This window comes from Vanacampus margaritifer, chromosome 20, assembly GCF_051991255.1.
Source record: "Vanacampus margaritifer isolate UIUO_Vmar chromosome 20, RoL_Vmar_1.0, whole genome shotgun sequence".
Lineage (NCBI taxonomy): Eukaryota > Metazoa > Chordata > Actinopteri > Syngnathiformes > Syngnathidae > Vanacampus > Vanacampus margaritifer.
Genome location: NC_135451.1, coordinates 14500883 through 14523828, shown reverse-complemented (window position 1 = coordinate 14523828; position 22946 = coordinate 14500883). Strand labels below are relative to the sequence as shown.

The following is a 22946-nucleotide window of genomic DNA, read 5'->3' as shown; positions in this document are numbered from 1 at the left end:
CTTATTTGAAATATAAGTATTAAATACTTAACTCATTTGTTCTCAAAAACGTATGAATATGTTCAATTTTTAATGTTGTAAGTGTCCCAAAGACGTATTTATACGTTTTTAATGCTAGAGCATACAGAAGGCTTTGATGCAGCCTCTCAACTGCAAAGAACGGTTGAAGAAATGGTAGTTCTTTACACAAACGACCAGCAGGTGGCAGGAGAGCAAAAGAGATGAACCAAGGCCATGTTGAAAAAAAAGCTCATTTACTCACATTTCGAAATAGAAACTTAGCTATACTCTAATGCTAATTGCTGCAAAACGGAAACAAATAGAAATATACTTTTTTTTCTGTTGAAAGAGGAGACTCTAATCTTTGTTTTGGTAGGTTCCATGTTTTTATAGCAATGGAACACAATATTCTGTGGGCCTTGCAAAACCAGTCAAAATCCAGTAAAACAGCCGGGAGTGAAGCGGATTGCTTTCGTGAAAATGAGTTAAAGAGCCAACAGACAAATACATACATTTAACAAATGTACCCTAATACAAAAAAACATTCCAAAAAAGTCTTAAAAATTGAACCTGAGATTGAAAAAAAATATCTGTATGTACGCTCAAGCAAAAGCATAATATCACCAAAACTAGTGCACAGTAATCTGGACATGATAAACAATTAAGTGTAACTGCAGTGCAAAGCCTGAAATAAGTCTTCCGGCGAACTGCTGCTTGAACACGGAGAGCGTAAAAGCAGCACCTCATTTGGCTGCTGTGCCGCTTGGTTACTTGAGAGCTCCCATCAGTCAATTGAGTTAGCGAGAGCCTGTTCGGCGCGCAATAAACGCCCCACAGAAACCGGAGCCTATGGATTCACCTGCGGGCCGACTCCCAACTCGTTTATTTCTAGTCTAGTTCCTCGTTGGATTGATGACGGCTTTAGTCACAACTGGTATTTCTGTTTCTTTGCTTTCTGTGCACAATTTGTCAAAACCATTCCACACTTGGGCTAAAGCTAAGAGACAAAAAAAATTGCAAGCTTGCAAAACTGGTGCCATTCTTGCACCACATCTTAGCTTGTCCTTATTAGGTCTACAGGTCCCTGATGCAAACCATTTTATGGCAAGAATCCGCAAATTCAGTCCTCTCTTTTTACAGACGATTGTCTTGAGTGTTTTAGTGTAACAACTTTCTGCTTTGAAAATGTGTTTTTAGTTCAAACTGATCCTGTTTGAAGAATCTGGACAATCAGTATGATTTTGATCCTGATGTACCCCACTTATAACCAAAAGTCGGCAAAGGTCAGTTGACCTGGTGGCTCTAAAGATTATCCGGACCGACGTGTGTTGCGATATTCATTCTTACCCTCATCAATATGTTTGGAAATCGATTACTAGCCCGACAATCGTTAAAGGATCAAAATCCATGTTGTTTACGGAGATTCAGTGATTGTCCTCTGTCCACACATGCTAACAGCTAGCCTAGCTTCTTACTTCTATGTTAGTGTTTAAATGCCATCATCACCCATAAGCAAGAGGCCCAATGGCTAACACAGTATTCCATTATTTTAGCTGTTGGTGTTCTTCTTTCACCACCTCTTTAGCGTAATGAATGTTTGAATTCAGCCTTCTCGGGGAAGCTTTTTTTCCGGGTGGCTTGGGGGAATTAAGTGCGCCTTATTCACGGATTAATTCAACGGATGACATACTTTTATGGAATTCATAATCGGATAAGAAAAGGGGAGTTATTGCAGAAACAGCTTGAGCAGATCACCAATTTGGGGCCGATCAGTAGCAGCTTAGCGCAGTTGAAACAATAACCCGGAGTGGACAGAAGGCGCACAGACGCGGCGCGGACGTGTTGACGGAAGACTTCCACTAGGCCTGAGACGGACCGAGCCGATCCGCCCGGGCCGCTGTTGAAACTCCAGCTCACCCAGCCCCTTAAAGCTAATGACCTAAACCCTTGTTTACCCTCCCAGGTCCTTCTGTGAAGGAGAGAAACCCAATGGTGACCTACGACATATGGGGGAAAGAGAGAGCGAAGAAAATGGGGTTTGTGTGTGTTGGGGGGGGGGGCAGAAGCAAGAGAGATGAAGGGGGGTGGAGGGTGCGCCCTCGGGGACCAAGCCTCTGCTGATACAATCTGGAGAAGACCCGCATGCTTAAAGACCTGAGTGTCAGGGGTTCCCAGTGTGTAATAAGAGTGGGAACGGCAACTCGTGATACAATATATTTAGGGTGCGCTAACTGTCAGGATATCGAGGGGGGTGCATCTGCAAAACGTTTGGGAAGTTGTGTGCTAACTGTTAGGATTTCAACAAAATGTTCTAAGACTGACACAGAAGAGGATCTGTGACTTAAAACATTTGGAATGAACTTTGTTGGAATGTCAAAGTTCTTAAAAAGTTTGGCAAAAACTGCCAGGCTTTCTTGTGATTTTTTTTTTTTTCCAAGGGGGTTTCAGTGGAGAAGGGGTGCGCCAACTGTGTTTGGAGGTTAAAGGGGGTGCTAGCTTAAATATTTTGATAAAGACTGCCAGGCTTTGTTTTGACCGAATTAATTAAAAAAAAAAAAAACATTTTCAGGGTGTGTGCGGTGAAGATGGGGTGCGCCAACTTTATTGAAATGTCAAAGTTCTTAAAAAATTTGGCAAAAACTGCCAGGCTTTCTTATGCCTTTTTTTTTTCAAGGGGGTTGCAGTAAAGACGGGATGCACCAACTGTGTTTGGAGGTAAAACATTTGGGAAAGACTGCCAGGTTTTGTTTTGACAAGATTTTTTTTTTTCCCAGGGTGTGTGCGGTGAAAATGGGGTGCACCATGTGGGTCAAGAGGTCGAGGGATTGCGCAGCTGAAAAGGTTTGCTAAAAACTGACATATTGAAAGCTGGTTTGACCAAAGTCTTCCTGTTCCTGAAACTTTTCAGCTTTTTTTTTTTTACAAGCCACAACCTCTCCCTCCCTTCCCAGACCATTCCCTCCCTCCCTCCCTCCTTCTCTCTCTCCCTTTCTCGCTCTCTCTCTTTTTCTTTTTTTCCTCCTCCACTTCCTCAGAGACACACACTACTAGTCAGCGCCTGCAGCGGTAATCGGACAACTCTCTCCGTTCTCGTCGGACCGGACTGGCCCTGCTGAGGTACCGCGCTGGCTGGCGGCAGTGTGTGTGTGGGGGGGGTGCGCTCCATGGCTTCCCAGGCTTAAAATGAAAAAGAAAAAATGCGTCTTGTAAAGTTTCATCTCCGTCCAGCAATCATGCCAGGGATTCCAGGAGGAGAACTTTTTTAGAACATTGGATCTTTCTACAGATTTTTTTTTTTTTGTGTGTGAAGGGATAAAGACACAAGGATTCAAGCATAATTGTTGTGAGTATGACATTTTGTTTGTTATTGCGTGGAATTGCTGATGCTCTTTTATGATGTGTGTGGTTGCAAAAAAAAACTTTTCATTTGTAAATGTGGATTTTGACATAATGGAGGGTAAAATTAATATTAATTGACTGCAGAAGTAATTAAAAAACAATTTCAAAAGGTGCCAATGAGGCGAATGGCCACATCATCCCAAAAATGTCTATATTAGATTTTAGGCTATTATAACAGTAATATTTGTATTTTTATTATTTTTGTTTAAATGGAAGTAATTGTGTTTAAGGAGTCTGTGGAAATTTAAATACAAAAGTTTGAATATGAGGTAACTAAACAAACAATTGTTGCACTGAATTCAAATAGGTTTCCAAAACAGAAACACTTTTCCCTCAAAAACTGTTACGCAGTGTAATTTTTTTTAAAGGAAATAATTAATAATAATAACAATAATAATGATAAAACTGCTGTCTTGAGAGGACCATTTTCAAAACGGGTCAAATTGGTCCATTTTAAAGTTAAACGTAATGTGTAATTAACATAGAAAATGAAAATGGTGCACATGTTTGCGACTGGAGCTAATAATGAGATTTTAAAAATCGAATTCATTAGGATTTTTTTATTTTGTTTTTTTAACAGTTTTGAATAATTAAACACACCCCGGGTCAAATTGACCCGGCAGCATTATTGCTCTTCAATGCAGCCGGAGGGTTAAATAGCAAAAAAAAGTGCAGTCCGAATAGCTCCCAAGTGGAAGCCCCTGACATTTTATGCCATCTGCTTCGGCCGTGGAATGCAGCGAGGAGACCCCGAGACGGAGGGCCGCGATTCAGCGTCCCCATAAAGACGACACACACACACACACACACACACACAGTGTAATCACACACTCCTGTAATTGAAGGGCTTTTAACGTTAAAGGGGAAACTCCTCTCCCTTTTTTTTCCCCATCCTCTTTAGTTCTCTCCAAGGTGTGAGATAAAAGTAACGGTGGGCAACATACGGAGCTTTAAATGCGCAATACATAACCCCAAAAGAGCAAATTGTCAATTTAGTATGTCCCCTCGGCGGGGTAATGGGAATCGGGACCCCACCCCTGATGTTAAACAAACACGACAAGCTGCTACCATTCACTGGCACAATAACCTTATTTAGCCAATTAGTGTGTATTTGCTCACGTGGCTGTATGTGCACAAGCAGGAGCGCTCGCTATTGTGGATGCAGAGAATGGTAGTGGGTGGTGGGCTGGTGGGGGGGGGGGAGTTAAGTACTAAGTGGGATGATTTAGCAGTGCAGGGGTTGTTTACTAAATAGCACCAGGCGTTGTTTTGTTCACACGTTTGCTGTTTGGGCCAGGAAATGAGATTGGGCAACCACAGCAAAAAAACACTTGGAATATGAGGACGCGGCTGAATTGTTGCTGGGATGGACGTGGAACGGCCCACACAACAAAAGGCCACAGAATCAGAATAAGATTTTTTTTTAAAGCACAGCTAATAAATTTAGATTTTTTTATTTATTATTATATAAAAAGAATTCCTGGATAAAATATCATTTTAACCCTCTTGTTGCATTTGTTTCAACAATACTGTCGCTGGGTCAATTTGACCCACGGCTTGTTTAATTTCAAGTATCAAAAACTGGTAAAGCAAAACGTATATTCATTATTTAATATGCCATAAAATGTATATTTAAATCTCACTATGTGAACTGAAGCATTCACATGAATGAATACTAAAAAAAACTGCTTGTCACATTTTTTTTTATTTTATTTAAATGACACCAATTTGACCTGCCACTTTTATGCCCCGGCATAAATCTTACTTAACTGCTTTCGATACTTTTGAGTAATATTAAACTGAACAATTTATCTTCAACGAGCTTGATCAATATTAATGTTTAAATTGTGATTTAAAGCCTCAATTATCCTTCTCGAGGCCTTTCTTAGGAAGTGATTGCGATTCAGTTTCATGTTAGATTTCATTAGCGGAACGCTGATAATTACACTTTTCAAAATGACGCCTCGCTTTAATCAGCCGCCACCGTTTTGTTTGCTCAGGTTGACGAGGAGACTTTTACATTCAAATGTGCACAGCCAGTTTATTGAATTAGGCTCACGCCGCTCAAACGATAACACGGCGAGCCCCGTTTTGAAAAATTTGCATTCGCGGAGCGTCAAAAAAAAAAAAAAAAAAAAAAAAAACGACACTGCACCCCAGCACCCACTCGCAACATCTGTGTCCAATTGTCGTGCGCGTCCACATTCTTTTGCTTGCCCGGCGGATTTATTTTCCCTGGGCCACCATGTGGACTCAGCTGACCAGCTTAAGTGAGGATTAGTTGCTTTAAGGTTCTAATTTTTTTTTGATTAAAGAAGTGCAAATCAAAACATGATAATAAATGGCCTAATGATATTAAGTATCAGTAACAGCCTTTTTTTTTTTTTTTTTTAGAGTTCTAACATATGGAGGAAACCCTTGCCACTACAGTTGTACAAGCAAAGTAATATTAACATTGAAATGGAAGTACTGATTTCATTAAAAAAAATATATATATATCTTTTTTTTTCATGAAAGTGCTTTTGAATCAGAAATCTTACAGATCCTGAGATCGCAAAAATCAATAATGCTGTCAATATATTGTGTCATATTACAGTGATTTGACTTCTGAACTGAATGGACTGAGATTTTCTGAAGGGTTGAAAAAAAAAAAAAAACTAAAGTTGCTACTTGAATAGAATAATCAAGTTCTAGAGAATAGAAGCATCAATCATGTCATAGCTCGTGTCCATCTACATAAAAACAACATTCTGTTTTTGCTGATTTTAATACTGACCTGGAAGGTCTGATTGTATTCAGAGAAAAAGGCTTTCAAATAAACAAATTAAGGTGCTTTGGATTCGGAAATCTTAAAAAGTGGCTGTAAATGTAAAACAATCAATCCTGCCATAAGCATCACAAGCTGTGTCTACCTACATAATAAGTCATCTAACTAATCATATTACAACCTTATGCAAAACCTTTTAAATCTCATTCATTTCAATCCCTCCTTTACCCTACATGTGGAAAAAAAATAAAATTTGGATTCTTAAAAGAGATGCATTGATGGCTTTGAATAAAAAAAAACGCGCACGTGACCTAATGATATTAAGTTTAAAAATGAGCATCCATTTTGAAGCCCTCCAACATATGAAGGAACCCTCAGCACTCAAAGTGTCAGCTTGTGTTTACCTGGAAAACAAACGGCGAGCAACCGTGACGGGGGAGCCTGTCGTGGCACCGCTTCTTCTTCTCCCGTCGTCACGGTGACGCTTCTCCGCCCGCTTTGTTGCCGCTCTCTTCAAAGACACGCCGACGGTTTGGGCCCACGTACATGAAAGGTGCTTTTTCTTTGGCTTCCACAACAAGTATTTCCAAGGAAGGGGCTTTGAAGTCGGTTTTCTTCACGCTTTCTCCTCACCTGGATGCTTTCACCTGCAACGGCGGAGGCGGGCACTCCCAACACAACATTTCTCCGAGCTAATGCGCTGCAGCAAATGTGTTTTGTTGCTTTTTTCCTTATGGTTTTGCTTCGTTGAAAATATGCAAATGTTCTCCCTCTTGTAAACTCTTATCTATTGGAAAATCTCAGTTGAAAAGCTTTTACTATCAAAATACACAATAAAGCAAGGGAGGGCAACCTAAGGCCCGTGGCCCATTAATGGCCCACAAGAGCATTTGATTTGGCCTGTAAATAAATACAAAACATAATAACAATAAATAACAGATTCTTCCATTACTGTTTTCATTATTGAAGGACTTTATAAAACTGTAGATATACTGTAAAATTTATACTCAGGTTTACCTTTGCCATTTTTTCCCTTTTTTCAATATTTTTTAAAAAATATAGAAACATTTTTTTGGTTTATTTAGCAATTTTGGGGGGTTATGGTAAATAAATAAATTACAAGTAAATATGTCTCCAAAGTCAAACAAAATAAAATGTACATGATTTTTAAAAAATATGATTTCTCAGGATTAATTAAGCCTTAAAGATTGCACCAAAAAAAGATGTTAAAAAATTACTCCAATTGCATTTTCTCCATGGAAAAACTCATTTATTTCAGAACAGGGAGCAGTGCATCCGTCTTAAAAAAAATAAATAAAATAATCATTTCCAGACTTCTGCTCTTGACCCTGTTTTGGACCCGGAATCCCCACGGTGGGCCCTGAGTCAGCTCTAATATACTGTAGTGTTATGGCCACGCCGGCGTACGGCCTTTTCGCGCTCTTGATGTCGGACTGAGCTCTGAAATGTAACTGTCAGCTAAAGGAGAGTAATAGAGGCGTTGGCGGTGTCATAGGAAACACATGTGGCTCCATATGCTTGCATATGTGCATTGTTTTGAGATGGGCCTCCAAAAGTGCCCTGAGTGTGTGTGAGTGCGCGCGCCCCAATGAACTCAAGAAGACATTCTGTTTTACAATGTTCGAGTCAGCTTTTACAGTATATTTTGTCCAGTGGTGCCTTCGACTCGGTCTTTATGTCCAATGTACTTGCTAGTCAAAATTCACATTTTGCGCCTCATTAAAACACATTGAATAGCAAAACTGATAATCACAGCTTTTTAAGTTTTTCCAAACTGCGGAAACTGTCCCAAAAAAGTTTTCACCGGGCAGATTTACGTTGCCAAAATGAATTTAGGCCGTCGAGGCAAGCTAGCTTGGTGCTACGCCGTCGCAGCTAGCTAACTAGCTAGCGACGAGCTTCGGCCGGCTACTAACATTGCTAAACATGCTGAGGATTTGCTCCTGAGTTTGAGTAATTATTGCCTCCTTGGCGGCGAATAAGCTACACTTGTGACAAGTATCCTTTTTTATGAAGGCATGATTAACAGAAGATAGAGAAGCCATGCTAATTGCTAAGCTAAGCTAAAATTCGACATTGCGAAAGACAGGAATTAAATGCTTGTGTGAAGCGAGAAGTCTGGCTGGAACTGCGTTAAAGTGAGAAAAAAAATAGCAGGCAATTTTATGTCATGGCCGAGAAGATTCAAAGTATATTAATATTTATAACATTTATAATAGCACTAATGTTATTTATTTTCAATACTGTTCTGAGTTTAGATTTTTTAGATCTGAATAATAAATGTTCTCAAAATTCCATTCATTTTATCTTATTTAAAAAAAAATTTTTTTTTTAGCTTTTCCGAAGCACCATTCAGAAAAAAATAATGTATGTTTGTTTGAAATTTCCCCACTGAAAATGTTTCTAGTTTGCTATAAGGTCAATTTATTAAAAAAGGAAACCAATTGTTAATGTATTATACTGTTATATTTGTATTGTCCAATAAAACTCTTGCTTCAGGTCCCCGAAATTAACCTACAAAAAAAAATTGCTTCTCAATATTGGAAAATGAATTCCTTAAATGAAGTTATTGATTATTTCGAACCTTGCACCATGCAGTATGTTTTTCCCCTTTATACCACTTTGCCTGCACTCAATGGAGCTTTGAAGTTTGTGTGTGCTCTGCTGCACCACCCCCCCCACCCCCCACTGCCGGGCCAGGCATTCTTGGAGCGGGTTAGCGGGGAAGCAACCCTGACGCTCATTAGGAGCTGTCAGTATCGTCCCGAGCGGGGATTGCTGATGAATTTCAGATAGTGTCAATTGCACATGAAAGATGTGCTGAAGATGCCCGGGCTGTCACGCACGACTGGTCGCCCGCTCAACACGTCCCATCTTCCCATCCTGAAAACCTGTGATCCCTCACTTCTTCAACTCCCCACCCCCCCCCACCCCTTCTTTCCTGCTTACCTTGGCTAAGTCGCATTGCATGTTGATTAGGGAGGGGGTCGGTAATCCGGTTCGCAGCTGTCATAGGCCCAATGATGAATCGCCTCTGCGGGGAGGAAACAGCAGTGAAGAGAAGGGCTTCTTCTCTCTCGCCGCTTCCAAAATAATGTTTTCTCACAGACGAGGCTTTTTGTCTCACACTAACAAGGAGTGACTTTGTTTTATTCCAGGTGGAGCAGGCCGGAGGAGGAGCTGCGAGGCTTGGGAGCACTCAAAGGCATCTCGGTGGCAGGTAGGGGATTGATTGGAATCATTGAAAGCACTCTTGGTTGCATTTTTATATATAGAAGCATTTTTGGTTGAAATTTTATCCAATCACCTCAAACTTCCCCACCGCCACCATTTTAAATCCTCCCATTGTCCCACGCTCCCGATCCTTTTGGGCGAGCTGCGCTTTGCTTCTGCGTAAACACGGCAACAATTAAGGCGCTTGCCAGAGCAAACACATCAGCCGCTTCGCCTGCCACTCATCAGCGAGGCACGCAGCTTCGCGCAGCCTCTTGTAATCAAGCCGGAGCGCATCAAACCGGCCAACATCTGGCTCGGCGTACTGACGGCCAACGTTGAAAGTGCAGCTTGACGCGGCTGGAGGAATGACAAATTGCTTTGTTTGTCACGGCGCCTTTCATAGTTGACAATAGCTTACAGCGCATCTGTTTATTTGAGGGAGGGTGTTTTACATTTCCTGTCATGTGGGGATGTTATTTACCGGCATCATTAACACCCCAAAAGAGACTCTCTATCTCCCTCTCTACTTTGCCTAGGAATGTGAAAACATTATAACTGAAACGTGAATAAAAAGACTACGGTGCACCCCTCTCGCCTGCACACCTCCAGAAAAAAAATCACAAAGCGTCATGGTCAAAATATTTGAAAAAAATAGCAACCACACACGATCATGGTGCAGGATTATAGTGAACTCCTTCATATGGTAAGCTAACAAGTCAAAAACATGATGAAACAAAAATGTGACAAAAACAATGAATTCACTCGCAGCCATTTTCACTGAAGCAACCCCCTTCGCTCCCCGGCTGTTTTACTGGAAACAGTCATGATCAAAATATGAGACAAATATATCTTCAAAAATGTTCATTTTCAAGCTAAATATTATCAAGGAAATCACACTTCACAGAGCGAAAGTGCAGTCCCACTTGTCTAAACACAATATTCTGATTAATATTGCATTTGCGGACTTGCTGTCGACTGAAAATGACATCGCAGTTGCTCAGGTAACGACCAATCACGGATCAGCTTTTGAGCGTCACATGAACAAATAAAAAAAAATCCAGGCGAGCTGCGATTGGTCATTACCACTGATCTAAATATATGACCGGATAGCCGATAAGCCAAGACTTTTGAAGCCGCTAGGCCGCCATATTGCTCCTCCCAAGAAACATACAATCCTATACATTTACAGTATCAAATTTTGGAGAACATTTGAGACGGTACTTAGTAGAAACAGCATGATTTATGATGTTTTAATTTGTTAAAAAATAAACACGAGGACTTCAGACTTTTTACAACTTGCCTTAAATACATCTATAAATTATATGCTTAACTCATTCACTGCCATAAATTCATTAAAAAAAAGATTATTAAAAATTAGGGGCAAGAGGCGATTAAATTTTTTAATTGTAATTAATCGCATGACTTCACTAGTTAACTCACGATTAATCACAACTTTGTTCTAAATGTATAATAAAAAAAAATCTAAGTTGTCATACTCTTGTTAACAAAAGTGGGGAAAAAATGTAAACTAATAAAAATAGTTTAAATGAATTTTTGACGTTTATAGCCGTCAAAGGCAGTGAATGAATTTTTTTTAAAAAAAGAGAAAAAAATTATAAAAAATTCAGGGCGTCAGGCGATTAAAGTTTTTAATCATAATTAATCGCATGACTTGCGATTAATCACAAATTTCATATCTGTTCTAAATGTACAATAAAAAAATTCTAGGTTTTCATACATACATACAAAAAATGTTAAAAATAGTTAAAATTAATTTTTGATGGTAATAGCCGTCAATGGCAGTGAATGAGTTAATGATATTTACAGGTGGAAACTTGTATTTTTTTACATATACCGCATAGTTGATGGGAGGAGCAAGATGGCCGCACAGTCGCTTCAACGGCTTGCACGGGCTTGTATGGGCTATCGGCTATCTAGTCATATATTCAGATCAGTGGTCATTACCTGAGCCCTGAGCAACTGTGGCGCCATTTTCAGTCGACAGCAAGTAGCAAAATGGCCGACCCTAAGATGGATAAAAATGCTATTCGTTAGCTCGTCAACTTCTTTTTCCATCATTTGCATTCCTAAGGCTAAATAATGTGGTTGTTTTAAAAACACATTTTGTAGTTCTTTGTTTGATATTTAGATTGACTTTGCTTGCAAGTCAGAACAACAAATCCAACTCCCAAAACGTTTTTTTCCCCCTCAGGTTTATGGAAATGCAGGATCTCGCCAGTCCTCACAGCCGACTTAGTGGAAGCAGCGAATCTCCCAGCGGTGCCAGCCTTGACAACTCCCACATCCATAACAACAATTCCATGACACCCAATGGCACTGAAGGTATGCTCACCATTTGTCACTTGCATTTTCTATTTCCCAGTGACTATTAGCCATTTTATTTAAGCCACCGTGTCACAATTCAGTTCCCTCAACACTGACGGACACAAGTGCAGTTTTTGCATGAGGTTTTCCCACAGCACATAGTTGTTGACTCAGGTGATCAATGGACAGGACTCATGTCACGTGTCCTTTTTTTGTTTTTGTTTTTTTTGCCGCTTTCTCCCCCCCCCCTCATAGGTGACAGCATCACAATGCTCACCACCGCAGACTGGTTGTTAGGTTCTAACTCGCAGTCCGCCTCAGGTTTGTCTACTTTGTTTGCAATGCAATGAAAGGACAATACTTGCAAGAAGACATCCCAAATTCAACTATTGTACCTTTCATTCCGGCCCTCCGTGGTGTTTAAATGGTGTCATGCCAGCATGGTTTGCAGTGAACCAATTGGTGGCTTTTGAATTGAAAACATTTGCTTTTCATTTGTTCATGCAATGTTTTTGTGACTGTGTGCTAGTTTATGCATGCACACCAGCGTTATTTTTAACCCCCCCCCCCCCTCCTTCCCCGCCCGCGTGTTCTCACACAGTATCGCCACTTGTCAGCATGTTTCCGAGCTGAACAAGCACAGCGGGAAAAAAAACATGTACGACATGACAGCCGATGGCTTCTTCATTTCCGCGGAGCATGACCGCCTTGCCCACATTGTCAATTTGTTTCCCCCCCCCTACTCCTCAAATGGGGTGGGGAGATGGAATGATTTCAAAGATTCCTGAGCTGTCAGGTAGCTGTGAAATTGTTCTTTACGCATCTATCAGTGAGCTCGGTAATGGAGCCAAGGTCAAGAACCGGTCGCTACGCATAAAGATGAATTTATACACCAGCGCCTTTTCCTGACAGTTCAGTTATACTTGGTTGTCATCGCGAAAACAAATCCCGCCGCACGTCACATGAATCATTCGCCAGCGTTTTTAAAGCATTGATTTAGAGTTGTATTAGCCTGCTTGTATGAGATTTTTACATAGATGAGGTGTCTCAAAGGCCGGATTTACAACGCAGGCCTCAGATTAAAAGAAGACTACTGTCAAACCCTCCAAAGTTAAAATAAGAGCGCTTAAAAATGCACAGGTTAAAATAAGACTACCGTAAGCCCCCAAATTGACGCAATGAAGCGCTGTGGGAGGGTGCTGATTGGTTGAGACGAGGGAACGGGGCTGACGAGAACAATTGGAAATGAAAACCTATTGAGTTGACAAGATGTGAACAAGAGACATGGCAAAACAAGACATAACACGAAACAATCAAATCTAAATCAAAACAATGCGAAAGATCATGGCATGCAGGTTAAAACAAAACTAACCTTAATCCGCAAAAGCAGATGCACATAAAACAACCATAAAACCCCTAATTTTTCCATATTTCTTTAGAAATTACTTGTCTTATTTTGTGGCTTAGTGGAGTTTTTTTTATGATTATTTTTTTGTTATGCTTCATAGTTAAAAGCGAGCCAATGAGCAGCAGCGACTTAGTCACCTCAGTAGCAGACACCTCTCTCGACAGCTTCTCCGGATCAGGTGCGTAGCAAGTTTGTGTGTGCGTGTGTGTGTGTGTGTGTGTGTGTGTGTTTATATGCGGAAAAGCGATTAGTGAGTGATGAGCTCGTAGATGAGTGACTGATAAGCCGGACCTCAGGAAGCGTCCTTGCCAATAAAGTGTGTGTTTAAGAACATGACTCTTTGCCTTTGACAGCATTTTTTTTTTTTTTTTATGTATATGCTGCGCTCATATGGGTGTGTTTGTGTTTGTGTGTGTCTGTTCACTGGGTCAGTTCCCATGTCGGTGAAAGATGGAATTAATAACCTCCAGTGGAATAGGGAGCATAAAGCAGTGTGAAGGCCCTGTTAGAATCAATTTTTTTTTTTAAATTCATTCGAAAAGAGTGAATCGCATTTTGGAGGTCTCAACATGCATAACATGTCACAATGTAGTAGAATGCAATTTTGTTTCATTATCACAGATTTTTGTGTGTGCATTATTTATAATCTAATTCATGACTTACGTGCTCAAGTTTTTGTCTGGTAGAATTTTGTGACGTTGTCGTGGTGAGCATTTATAAGACTGCCAAGTCAAAGTGCTTTCTAAGTTAACACCTCTAATTGAAGTTGAGAAATAAACTGGCTTTTATATTAATTCAGGAATTCATCAATGGCTTAATATTTTTCCCTACAGTTGGAAATATAGATTTTTTTTTCATATATATTTTTTGGGAGTCTTGTGCAGCAAAACAACTACAAACATAACAAAAGATGATGAATCTCAATCTTTTTTTTATTTATTTATGAATTTTTCTTCTTTTTTTTTATTAGATTTTTTTATTTAATGGCCCCCAAACAGTATTTTCTACATTTTCCCCTACAGTTGAAAATATGGATTTATATTTTTTCTCCCCCCCCCCCCCAAAAAAAAAGTCTTGTGGATTAAAACATTGTTTTTTAATTTAATTTTATTATTTTTATTTGTAATTTTTTTTACAATGCAGTTTGATTTAGAGCAAAACAACTACAATCATAACAAAAGATGATGATCCTCAATCTTTTGATTTTTATTTACTGGTCCCCAAAAAGTATTTACAACTTAAATAAGTTCAATTCAGATAATGGATGGATCGTTTGTACAAGGGATTTTCATTTTAATGCTAATGAGAGCATTTGTTTTCCAGGCAAATAAAACAACTGCAACCAAAAGAGATGATGAGTCTTCTTTAAAATAAAATAAAATAAAACATTTTTGGTGAGCAAAGTTAACAACCCTGTGGGATCGTATAATCGTGTATTGTGGTTGTGGCTTTGACGGCCTACTTCAGCTGTATGTTTATTCCAGCGGTTGTCATGACAATAAATGAGTCAGCACAAAAAAACGATCCTGCCTACCTGATTATTTTTGCTCCATTATTATGATCCAACTTCTCAACCTTAAGGAAGGTCAACGAAATAAACAGAGTAATGCGGGCGTAATTACCGGTTCTTCGGAATCTGGGGGTTCTGTTGGCAAAAACTAATATTTGCCTTGCTTCTGAGTGTTTAAACGTGCTCTTGTCTCTCTCTCTTAATTCTCCTCCTCAGCTATTGGAAGCAGTGGCTTCAGCCCAAGACAAACGCACCAGTTCTCCCCGCAGATTTACCCTTCCAAGTAAGGCCCCTTTTTACTTGTTCCTCAAAAAAAAAAAAAAAAACTAAAATAAAAATAAGCAGCGTCCGACTTCATTTGGACCTTTAATTAGATCCTCCTGCCGGATCGCCAAGTTCCAAGCGGCTTTGTTTGCCTGGATGTCTGCAGCTTGTGTCGTAATTTCTCATCGTTGTCGACGATATGATCAAATTTTTATGCGGCCGGTTTAGTTTTTTTGGGGAGGGGCGGACCGCATTTTCCCCACCCCTCATTTTTATGTTGTTCTTTCATCCGTTCAAACAGCAGGACGTATCCGCATATTCTTCCGACCCCTTCGTCTCAAAATATGGCCGCGTACGGGCAGACGCAGTACACCACAGGAATGCAGCAGGCCACAGCTTACGCCAGCTACCCCCAGCCTGGCCAGCCCTACGGCATCCCGGCCTACGGTAAGAAGCGGCATCTCAGCGTTGTCTGCAATTTGTACAATTGAGTTATACTGCTGCATAAGCTTGCATTTGCGGAGGTCAAGACGTTCTTGAAATTTCCACTGTAACAGCAGCAAATTTGCTGAGTTGTTGTTTGTTGCCTGCATGTTTTCTGGAGGTGAAGTTGCTGATCGTCTTTGTGTCTGAAGATCCATAGAAAGTGTAACGTTTGATTGGCTTCCTTTATCCTGTATCCTGTTTTATATGCAGTACTTAAAAAAAAAAATAGTATTGCAAAATTTCTGAAAATATCGAGACTGTATCCTTGCTTAAATTGAGTGAATAAAAGAGGTCTTTGTTCAAAATTGGTTTCATAAAGGTCTCAAATTTGCTTCAATCTGACTTCCTGAAATCTGCTAATATGTGGTGTAAACACTTTTAATATATACATTTTATTTTATTTATTTATTTGGTTTTTTTTGTTTTTTAATTTGTATTATTATTATTTTTATTATTAAAATATTGTGACATTTTATTGAGCCCATACCTTTAACAGTAACTCCGAGTGGTCCCATTTATTCAACGCGTCAGGGGTCTTATAATTTGACTAAAGTGGTCTTAAATCATAGTGTCCCATGAAGCTGCAGATAATAGTGAGTGTAACCTGAAGTAGCCCCCCCCCCCCCATAAATTGTTCTACAGCAGTACAAGATCGCTACAAGGAATCTGTAAACAAATCAGCGCCGGGGGCCATTGTGATCGGCCTCGGCCCCCCCGCTCTTGCTGTAATTTCAAACCTGTGACTCTTGACTCTTGTAAAGAGCGTCAAACCGATCTTATGTCGCTAACTGATTTAGGTCCATTGTGGGCAGGCATCAAGACGGAAAGCGGCCTGAGCCAGTCGCAGTCGCCGGGCCAGACGGGCTTCCTCGGCTACGGCTCGGGCTTCAGCACGCCGCAGACGGGACAGGCGCCGTACAGCTACCAAATGCAGGGTGAGGATGTCTCACTTCTTGGTGTTTTTTAGTTGTACTGTCTGGAGATAAGAGCCATTCGGCTGATCACTTTGGCAAATAGTGAGCAATTTTGCTTTTTAATTCCAAACAACCATATACCTGGGCTTTAGTCTGCTAGCTTAATGCTAATGCTAACACTTAACTATTTGACTGCCAAAAACGTTAAATAACGTTTAGTAAAATCCTATGGAGGAGTGCCAAAGACGTTAAAATACGTTTGTTTCAAAACAGAGGTGAAACTAACCATTTTCTATTGTTGATTACTGAAAAACGGAATAAGGTAGAAACAAACTTTTTTTTTCTGATGAAAGATGAGAGTCCAATCTTTCATTTGGTAGTATGTGTGTTTCCATAGTCCAAACACATAATTTTCTGTGGACCTTGAAAGATCAGTCAAAATGCTTAAATCGGCTGGCACCCACGGCATCCCTTTTCTGAAAACGTCTGGCAGTCAAAGAGTTAATGGGAAACATAATCCTTAAATCCACTGATATATTCTTTATAGTCTGTGATAAGATGGTAAGAGCCGAAATAATTCAATTATGTCATTACTGTAGATTTTTTTTTATAAAAGCACAAAAGTATAGCGTGCTATTTTTCTCATCAAAATTATTTTTGGGAGGCTGGAATGGATTAATGGTATTTATGTTGATTTCAATGGGAAAAGATGATTTTGGATACTCAAAGCGGGCCAATTTGAGTATTGTTTTCACTTCTTCCAACATCAGCGTTATCGTCTATCATCCAAATGAGATGACCCGACGTCGCTCCTAAGCGGGCAAAATACCTTCCTGCCTTTGATTTAAACACCAAGCGAATTCACAACACGACCAATCCGGGCGGTCGTCATGAATCCTCCTCCCTCTTAAAAAAAAAAAAAAAAAAATCAACACAAGATGGGGGAGGAAAATGGCCCGGCACTTAGGAGGCACCCCAACTCCCCAGCCTTTGTTTTTCTCTCCCTGTGATCATATTTGTATTTGTTTAAGCGTTTGGGGCTGTGACGATTTATAGCCTTGAAGCTAATAAAGATGAGCTGTTGCACGAACAAGGCTTCTAACGCTTTCCCCCCCCGCCGGAGCCGCAAAAGTTCCACCTGCGTCGGCCATTTAGCTCGCCGCATTCCGCTCTCTTTTCTCTCTCGCTCCCTTGTGGCAGAATCCTACAGAATATCCAACAGTAAATAACGCCAGCAGCTCAGCCACAGATGTGGCACGCCGAAGCCTTTTTTTTTTTTTTTCCTCCCCGTGGCTCCGGACCAAAAACCAGAAAGCCTGAAAAAAAGGAGAAGGGTGGAGGGGGAGTGGTTTAAGTCACGATGACAGCATTATGTGTCCATTTGTCTTCTCAGTATGATGCGCTTTGTTCTTTTTACCTCAACGTGGATCCCTGGAGTAGCTTGAAGGTGTTAATTGACAGAATTTTGGGCCAGTGGCGCTAACTGGACTATTAATCCATCCAGGGTGTCCACTGATGGATTCTTACGTAGCTTTAAGTTTTACATACACCATTCTAGCTCTCTTTCTTCTCCAGGACACAATCAGACAAAACCAGAAGCTTGGAAGGTTATTCAAATGATCTTATCCAGGTTTCCAACAACCAAACCAAAGTCCACATGTTCACAAGTTCTACATGTGATCCCCCCCCCCCCCCACCACCACCACCCATATTCCTCCACCAGCTTGTGACCAGCTGTCAAGGCGGCAGACGATTAGATGAATGTTTCTGCGCCTCTCTTTCATATCCGATGCCACGGAGCTTTGCGTGGCTGCGCCGAATCGTAACGGGCACAAAGGCGTTCGTGTACGTCGACTCGCGTGGCAGTGGATGGCGTTGCGTCCCGTGGCCTGTCACAGAAAAATAGGCCAGATTGTGACAAGAACAGCATCGATAGTAATGCAGTAATTAATGACTATCCACTAACACCATCTTTTTTTTTTTCTTCAGACAAATCTGTTTTTGTGACCTATAAACACTTGAGATTCAATCACCTCAAGAGGGCTCATGTGACTCCATTCACTCAGACTGCAGATACATCATTGGATGAAATAACCATTAAACATTATAGTTGGTTATGTTTGGTAAAAGAAAAATAATCCAAAAATAAATGACCAAACTAGGTATACTATCTGTGTAAATATTTGATAATTGACAGTTATTATCAAATTTTTCATCTTAACATTTATTTTGGATTGCGAAACCAGATATGTGTATATATTTTGGTTTAGAATAGAAAAAATGTGATTAAAAGTATTTTTCATTTTAAAAATCAAAAAATGAATTAAAATTTAAAAAAAAATGATCCCTAAAAATGTTTTTCAAAAATAAATGACAGTAATTTAAAATAAAATTACAATTTAAACACTTAAATTATTAATTTAATTTAATTACAATTTAATTTAAAAAATGACAGGAACTAAAACGACAACATTTACATGACAGAAATGATGAAAACCTAAAAATGAAACTAACTAAATACATAAGTAATTAACTAAAGAACATGAAAGGAACTAATCTTGTATTTTTTTTTAAGGGACTTTTTTATTTTGAAAAATAAATGGATACAAATTGACAAAAATGGTTAAACTAGTATTTTTTTTAATGTATTTAAATAAATTAATTGACAGAAGAAAATACATTTCTAAAAATGACAGAACCAACTAATGTATTTTCCACCTAAAATTTAAGTCTAAAAAAAGTCAAGAACCATTTAGAGCACATCTACATTTTTTAATAAAAATAAAGCTAAATAAATGCATAAGTAATGCAATGAAGAAAGAACAGAACATGAAAGCAACCAGTCCACAGTACAGTGTGACAATTTGGAAGTAACACAGGTCGAGAGAAGGATTGAGCAGATGCTAATTATGTGAATAATTCGATTGCAGCATTCCGGCAAGCCAGAAAAAAAAAAAAAAAAAGAGGAGAGTCCATCTGGACTTGATAGCTTATTCCCAAGTGGGGCATCCAAACTTCTGCTACAAATATTGTGCGTTGATGATAGACATAGCCCGTGGCGAGGAGACTGATCAAGCAAAGCAAATGGACTTCCAATTGTGGGGCCAGAAGGCAGGCAGGCGGGCGGGCGGGAGGGGGCCAGTGGGGGGAGTCCTGATGTCTGCACTTGAGTGACTGAGTGAACTAACTGGAGCAGGACAGAGGGAGGGAGCGAAAACATGCCCCCCGGGGAACCGCAAGCCCGCCGATCATAACCAGCGCGGCCGCTCTCGAACAGCACGCCTCCATTCTCGCCAGGGCCGCCGGGGTCCCCTCGGCTTTTATGTGGCTCCTCCGCCAAGAAAGCCTCCGAACCCCCGCCAGCCAGCACTTTTATGACCGATTGAACTGCGCTTCGGGCTAATTTGTTGTCGTGCTCTTCTTTGCCTGAGCCTCTGATTGTTCTGTCAGACTTTCACTCCGTTTTGAACTTTGGAACCAGAAAAAGAAAGGGGGGGAAAAAAAATCTAATTCCCCCTCACGGCCCTTGAGAAACCAAACAAGGCAGACAGATGTAAAATAACCGGTAGAGGCCGGGGGGATGAAAAGAAGGTGAAAACGCTCCACGGGTGAGAGGGGAAGTTTCACAAATCATCTGCGCGCGACGAGTCGGAGGCGTTTGTTTCTCAACAGAGAAGCGCATTGTGTCCATTTTTCGCCACATACTTCCTTTTCGCTTGCTTCGTCTTTTGACTGCCTTCTGAAAAGCTGCTTCACGTTTGTCACGGTGTGGGAGGGCCCTGATGCTCACAGCTTGAAAGGAACTCCCTTTTGTTTGTCGCTGGGGCGGGGTGGGTCGGGGGGGGGGGGGCGCAAAGGTGTAATTATGCACCCATTAGGGACAGGACGGTGTATTTATCTCCATCCAACTGGTCACTGGGTGTTTATGATAGGACTGCCAGTATTTTCCTCTTTTTAAATGCAAACAATGAAAGAACAGGGGGGAAAAAAAGTCTTTGGCATTGTGGGGTTTAAGACAGCTTTCCCAAATTACACTTTTTCCCTCATACAAATTTTTTTGTAGCTTTTGAAATGTCATATGAATAAATGTTAAAAAGGAAAAATAGAAAATAAATCTCTGACGCAACACATAAAATCTCTTCACATGCTGGCCAATTTTGAGTGCTCTAAAGTTAAAAATAAATAAAATAAATACATGTATGTTTTTTAAACAAAATATTTAATTTTAAATATTCAAACAAGAATTAAAATGTTGCCTTTTTAGGTTATTATATAACTATATTAGGGCTGAACATAATGTATAATAAATTTTATCTTTTTTTTTAAATGTCATATAAATACATTTTTAAAAAGAATAATACAATAGATGGCCAAATCTTGATGCTCTAAAATATATATACATTTATTATATACATATTTTAAAACAAATTATTTTCCTCTTCTTCTTTTTTTTTTATTTGAAAAAAATGTTTTATTTCAAATATTCAAACAAGTATTAAAATTTTGCCTTTTTAGGTTAGAATATAATTTATAATTATATTAGGGCTAAACATAATATTTAAGAAAACATCACGATGATGAACGCAAAGACATGCAATAAATTAATATGTTCATATGGAATTTTAATGCTTTTATCTTACTGAAAAAAGCAAGATCTGCAATCATTTTGAGCTTAACTGTAAATCAAACAATACGAGCAGTGAATTGTCAAGAGGACATCAAGTTTATCTTTGTTGGAGAACTTTATTATTGACGATGAGACTGAGTCTGAGAGTTTCCGCTCTCAGAGGGGGGGCCTCCTGTTTGTGTTCTACATCTGAAATTAATATCATTGAGTATCAAAACCATACTTTCTGTCCGTTAGAACTCTGCCATCCTAATAACGGAAAGATTGTAGCTTTTTTAATACGCGCACAAATCACGCGTCGGCATCCATTTTACGGGACGTCTTACTCCAGCAGATGGAGCGCAGCTGAAACGCGGAGCGACGGCCCCAGCCTAGAGGCGCCCTCCGTTCCTCTAATAAGTCATGCTGTGTATATTATTAAGCCATTAGATGCTATCAGCCCCCCTTTGAATGACTTAATTACCCAGGAGGGATCATCCTTTGAGTGAGTGAGTGAAAAGAGAAACATACATATTCATTCCGGCAGGATGTCAGAAACCCCCCCCCCCCCCCACCCCGACCCGCGCACACCACCCGACCCACCTTTCCTCAGTCTTTCACCCCGGACGTTACCCTTCAGTAGCTCCCGCACAACCGACCTCTTGTGCTACTTGCGGGATTTGCTTCGGAGAGGCGCACCCCCCCTTATCACCCACCCCCCCTACTACTGTCATTCATCAGGCCCGATTCAGGCAGTGATAAAGGGAGGAAGAGGAGAAAGATAAGGTGGCTTTTCAAGGGTTGTCCTTAAGGGAGCCAAACTTGTAACAACCTGAGCCCCCCGCCACCCCCCAGCACGGCTCTGGAAAAATGACTAAAATTAGTAGAAACCCCAAAGTGGATCTTTCCTGAGACTTGTGTATTTCATCGAAATGAACATTTCGACTACACCGTGCTATTTTCTAGGGGTGTCAGGCGATTAAAAATTTTTCATCGTAATTAATCGCATGAATTCAATAGTTTAACAATTAATCGCATAATTTTATCTGTTCTAAATGTACAATAATTTTTCCAAGTTTTCATCCTCTTGTTAACACTTTGTCATTGATGCAGTCATTTCAGAATAATTCATAAAATTGAGTTAAAATTAAAAAGATGTCCTGTACTGTAAAAAAAAAAAAAAAAACGAGTATGATATTGATTTGTATTGAGGTGATTTTCTGCCACTAGATGGCATAATTGCATTTGTAAGACGTTGGTGACAGCTCGGTGCATTTTTCTTTTCATATTAACGCTATCTAATCTTTAACATGAAGTAACTTGTGAAATTCTGCATATATTTTTTAAATTGTAAAATACAACTTGATCCCAGTGTCCACAAATATTTGCATTATTATTATTAAATTTATTACTGCTAAATTTTGACGTGGACGTGTCTGCTGCATTGCGACGGGAATTCCCTCAGTACAGGCTATCCCGTGGTCATTAATCACGCGTAAAAAAAAATTGTGGCACTTTAAATAAACTCAAAATGAACGCACTGATTTTTTATTCTGTATGAAATAAAGTCAAAGTCTGGTTTTTTTTGTAACTCAAAATTCTGACATTTTCCTCTTCCTAGGCGGTACTTTCACAACAACATCAGGATTATACGGCGGAAACAACTCCCTGACGAACTCGACAGGCTTCAACAGCACGCAACAGGTACGACTGTCAGCAAATTATAATTTTTTTTTATCATCCTAGTGCTGATCGATTGGAACACCGGACTTTCACCATGTTACATTTCACCCGTGACGCATTTGAGCATAAATCACTCTGGATGTCGCACGCCTTGTCAGCCGGATTACCTGCTGTACCGCCTCTCACATATGTCTTGTGGCGAGGGATGCTCGTCCAGATGTGGGACAGAGCTGACATATGTTTGCGTTTTATGTTTTTTGGAATCTGTGCGGTGAAGTAGCAATAATGATGAAGGGCATATCTCACGTTACGCTAACAAAAAAAAAAAAAAAAAAAAAAAACTAAAA

General features: G+C 39.9%; 1 protein-coding gene across 5 annotated transcripts in view; it reads left to right on the top strand.

The window, feature by feature from the left end:
* Nucleotides 1-22946, top strand: part of eya1 (EYA transcriptional coactivator and phosphatase 1) — a 53944-nt gene that overhangs the window by 4565 nt on the left and 26433 nt on the right. For 2 of the 5 annotated variants that reach the window (XM_077554700.1, XM_077554698.1), the window contains exons 3-10: nt 2775-2841; nt 9346-9407; nt 11616-11746; nt 13237-13314; nt 14863-14929; nt 15212-15357; nt 16194-16331; nt 22538-22620. In XM_077554700.1, the coding sequence (XP_077410826.1) occupies nt 2775-2841; nt 9346-9407; nt 11616-11746; nt 13237-13314; nt 14863-14929; nt 15212-15357; nt 16194-16331; nt 22538-22620 (772 nt within the window). Of the gene's footprint in view, nt 1-2774; nt 2842-2951; nt 3118-3310; nt 3344-9345; nt 9408-11615; nt 11747-13236; nt 13315-14862; nt 14930-15211; nt 15358-16193; nt 16332-22537; nt 22621-22946 lie in introns of all 5 variants that reach the window. The other 3 variants (XM_077554701.1, XM_077554702.1, XM_077554699.1) reach the window with 3 other exon arrangements.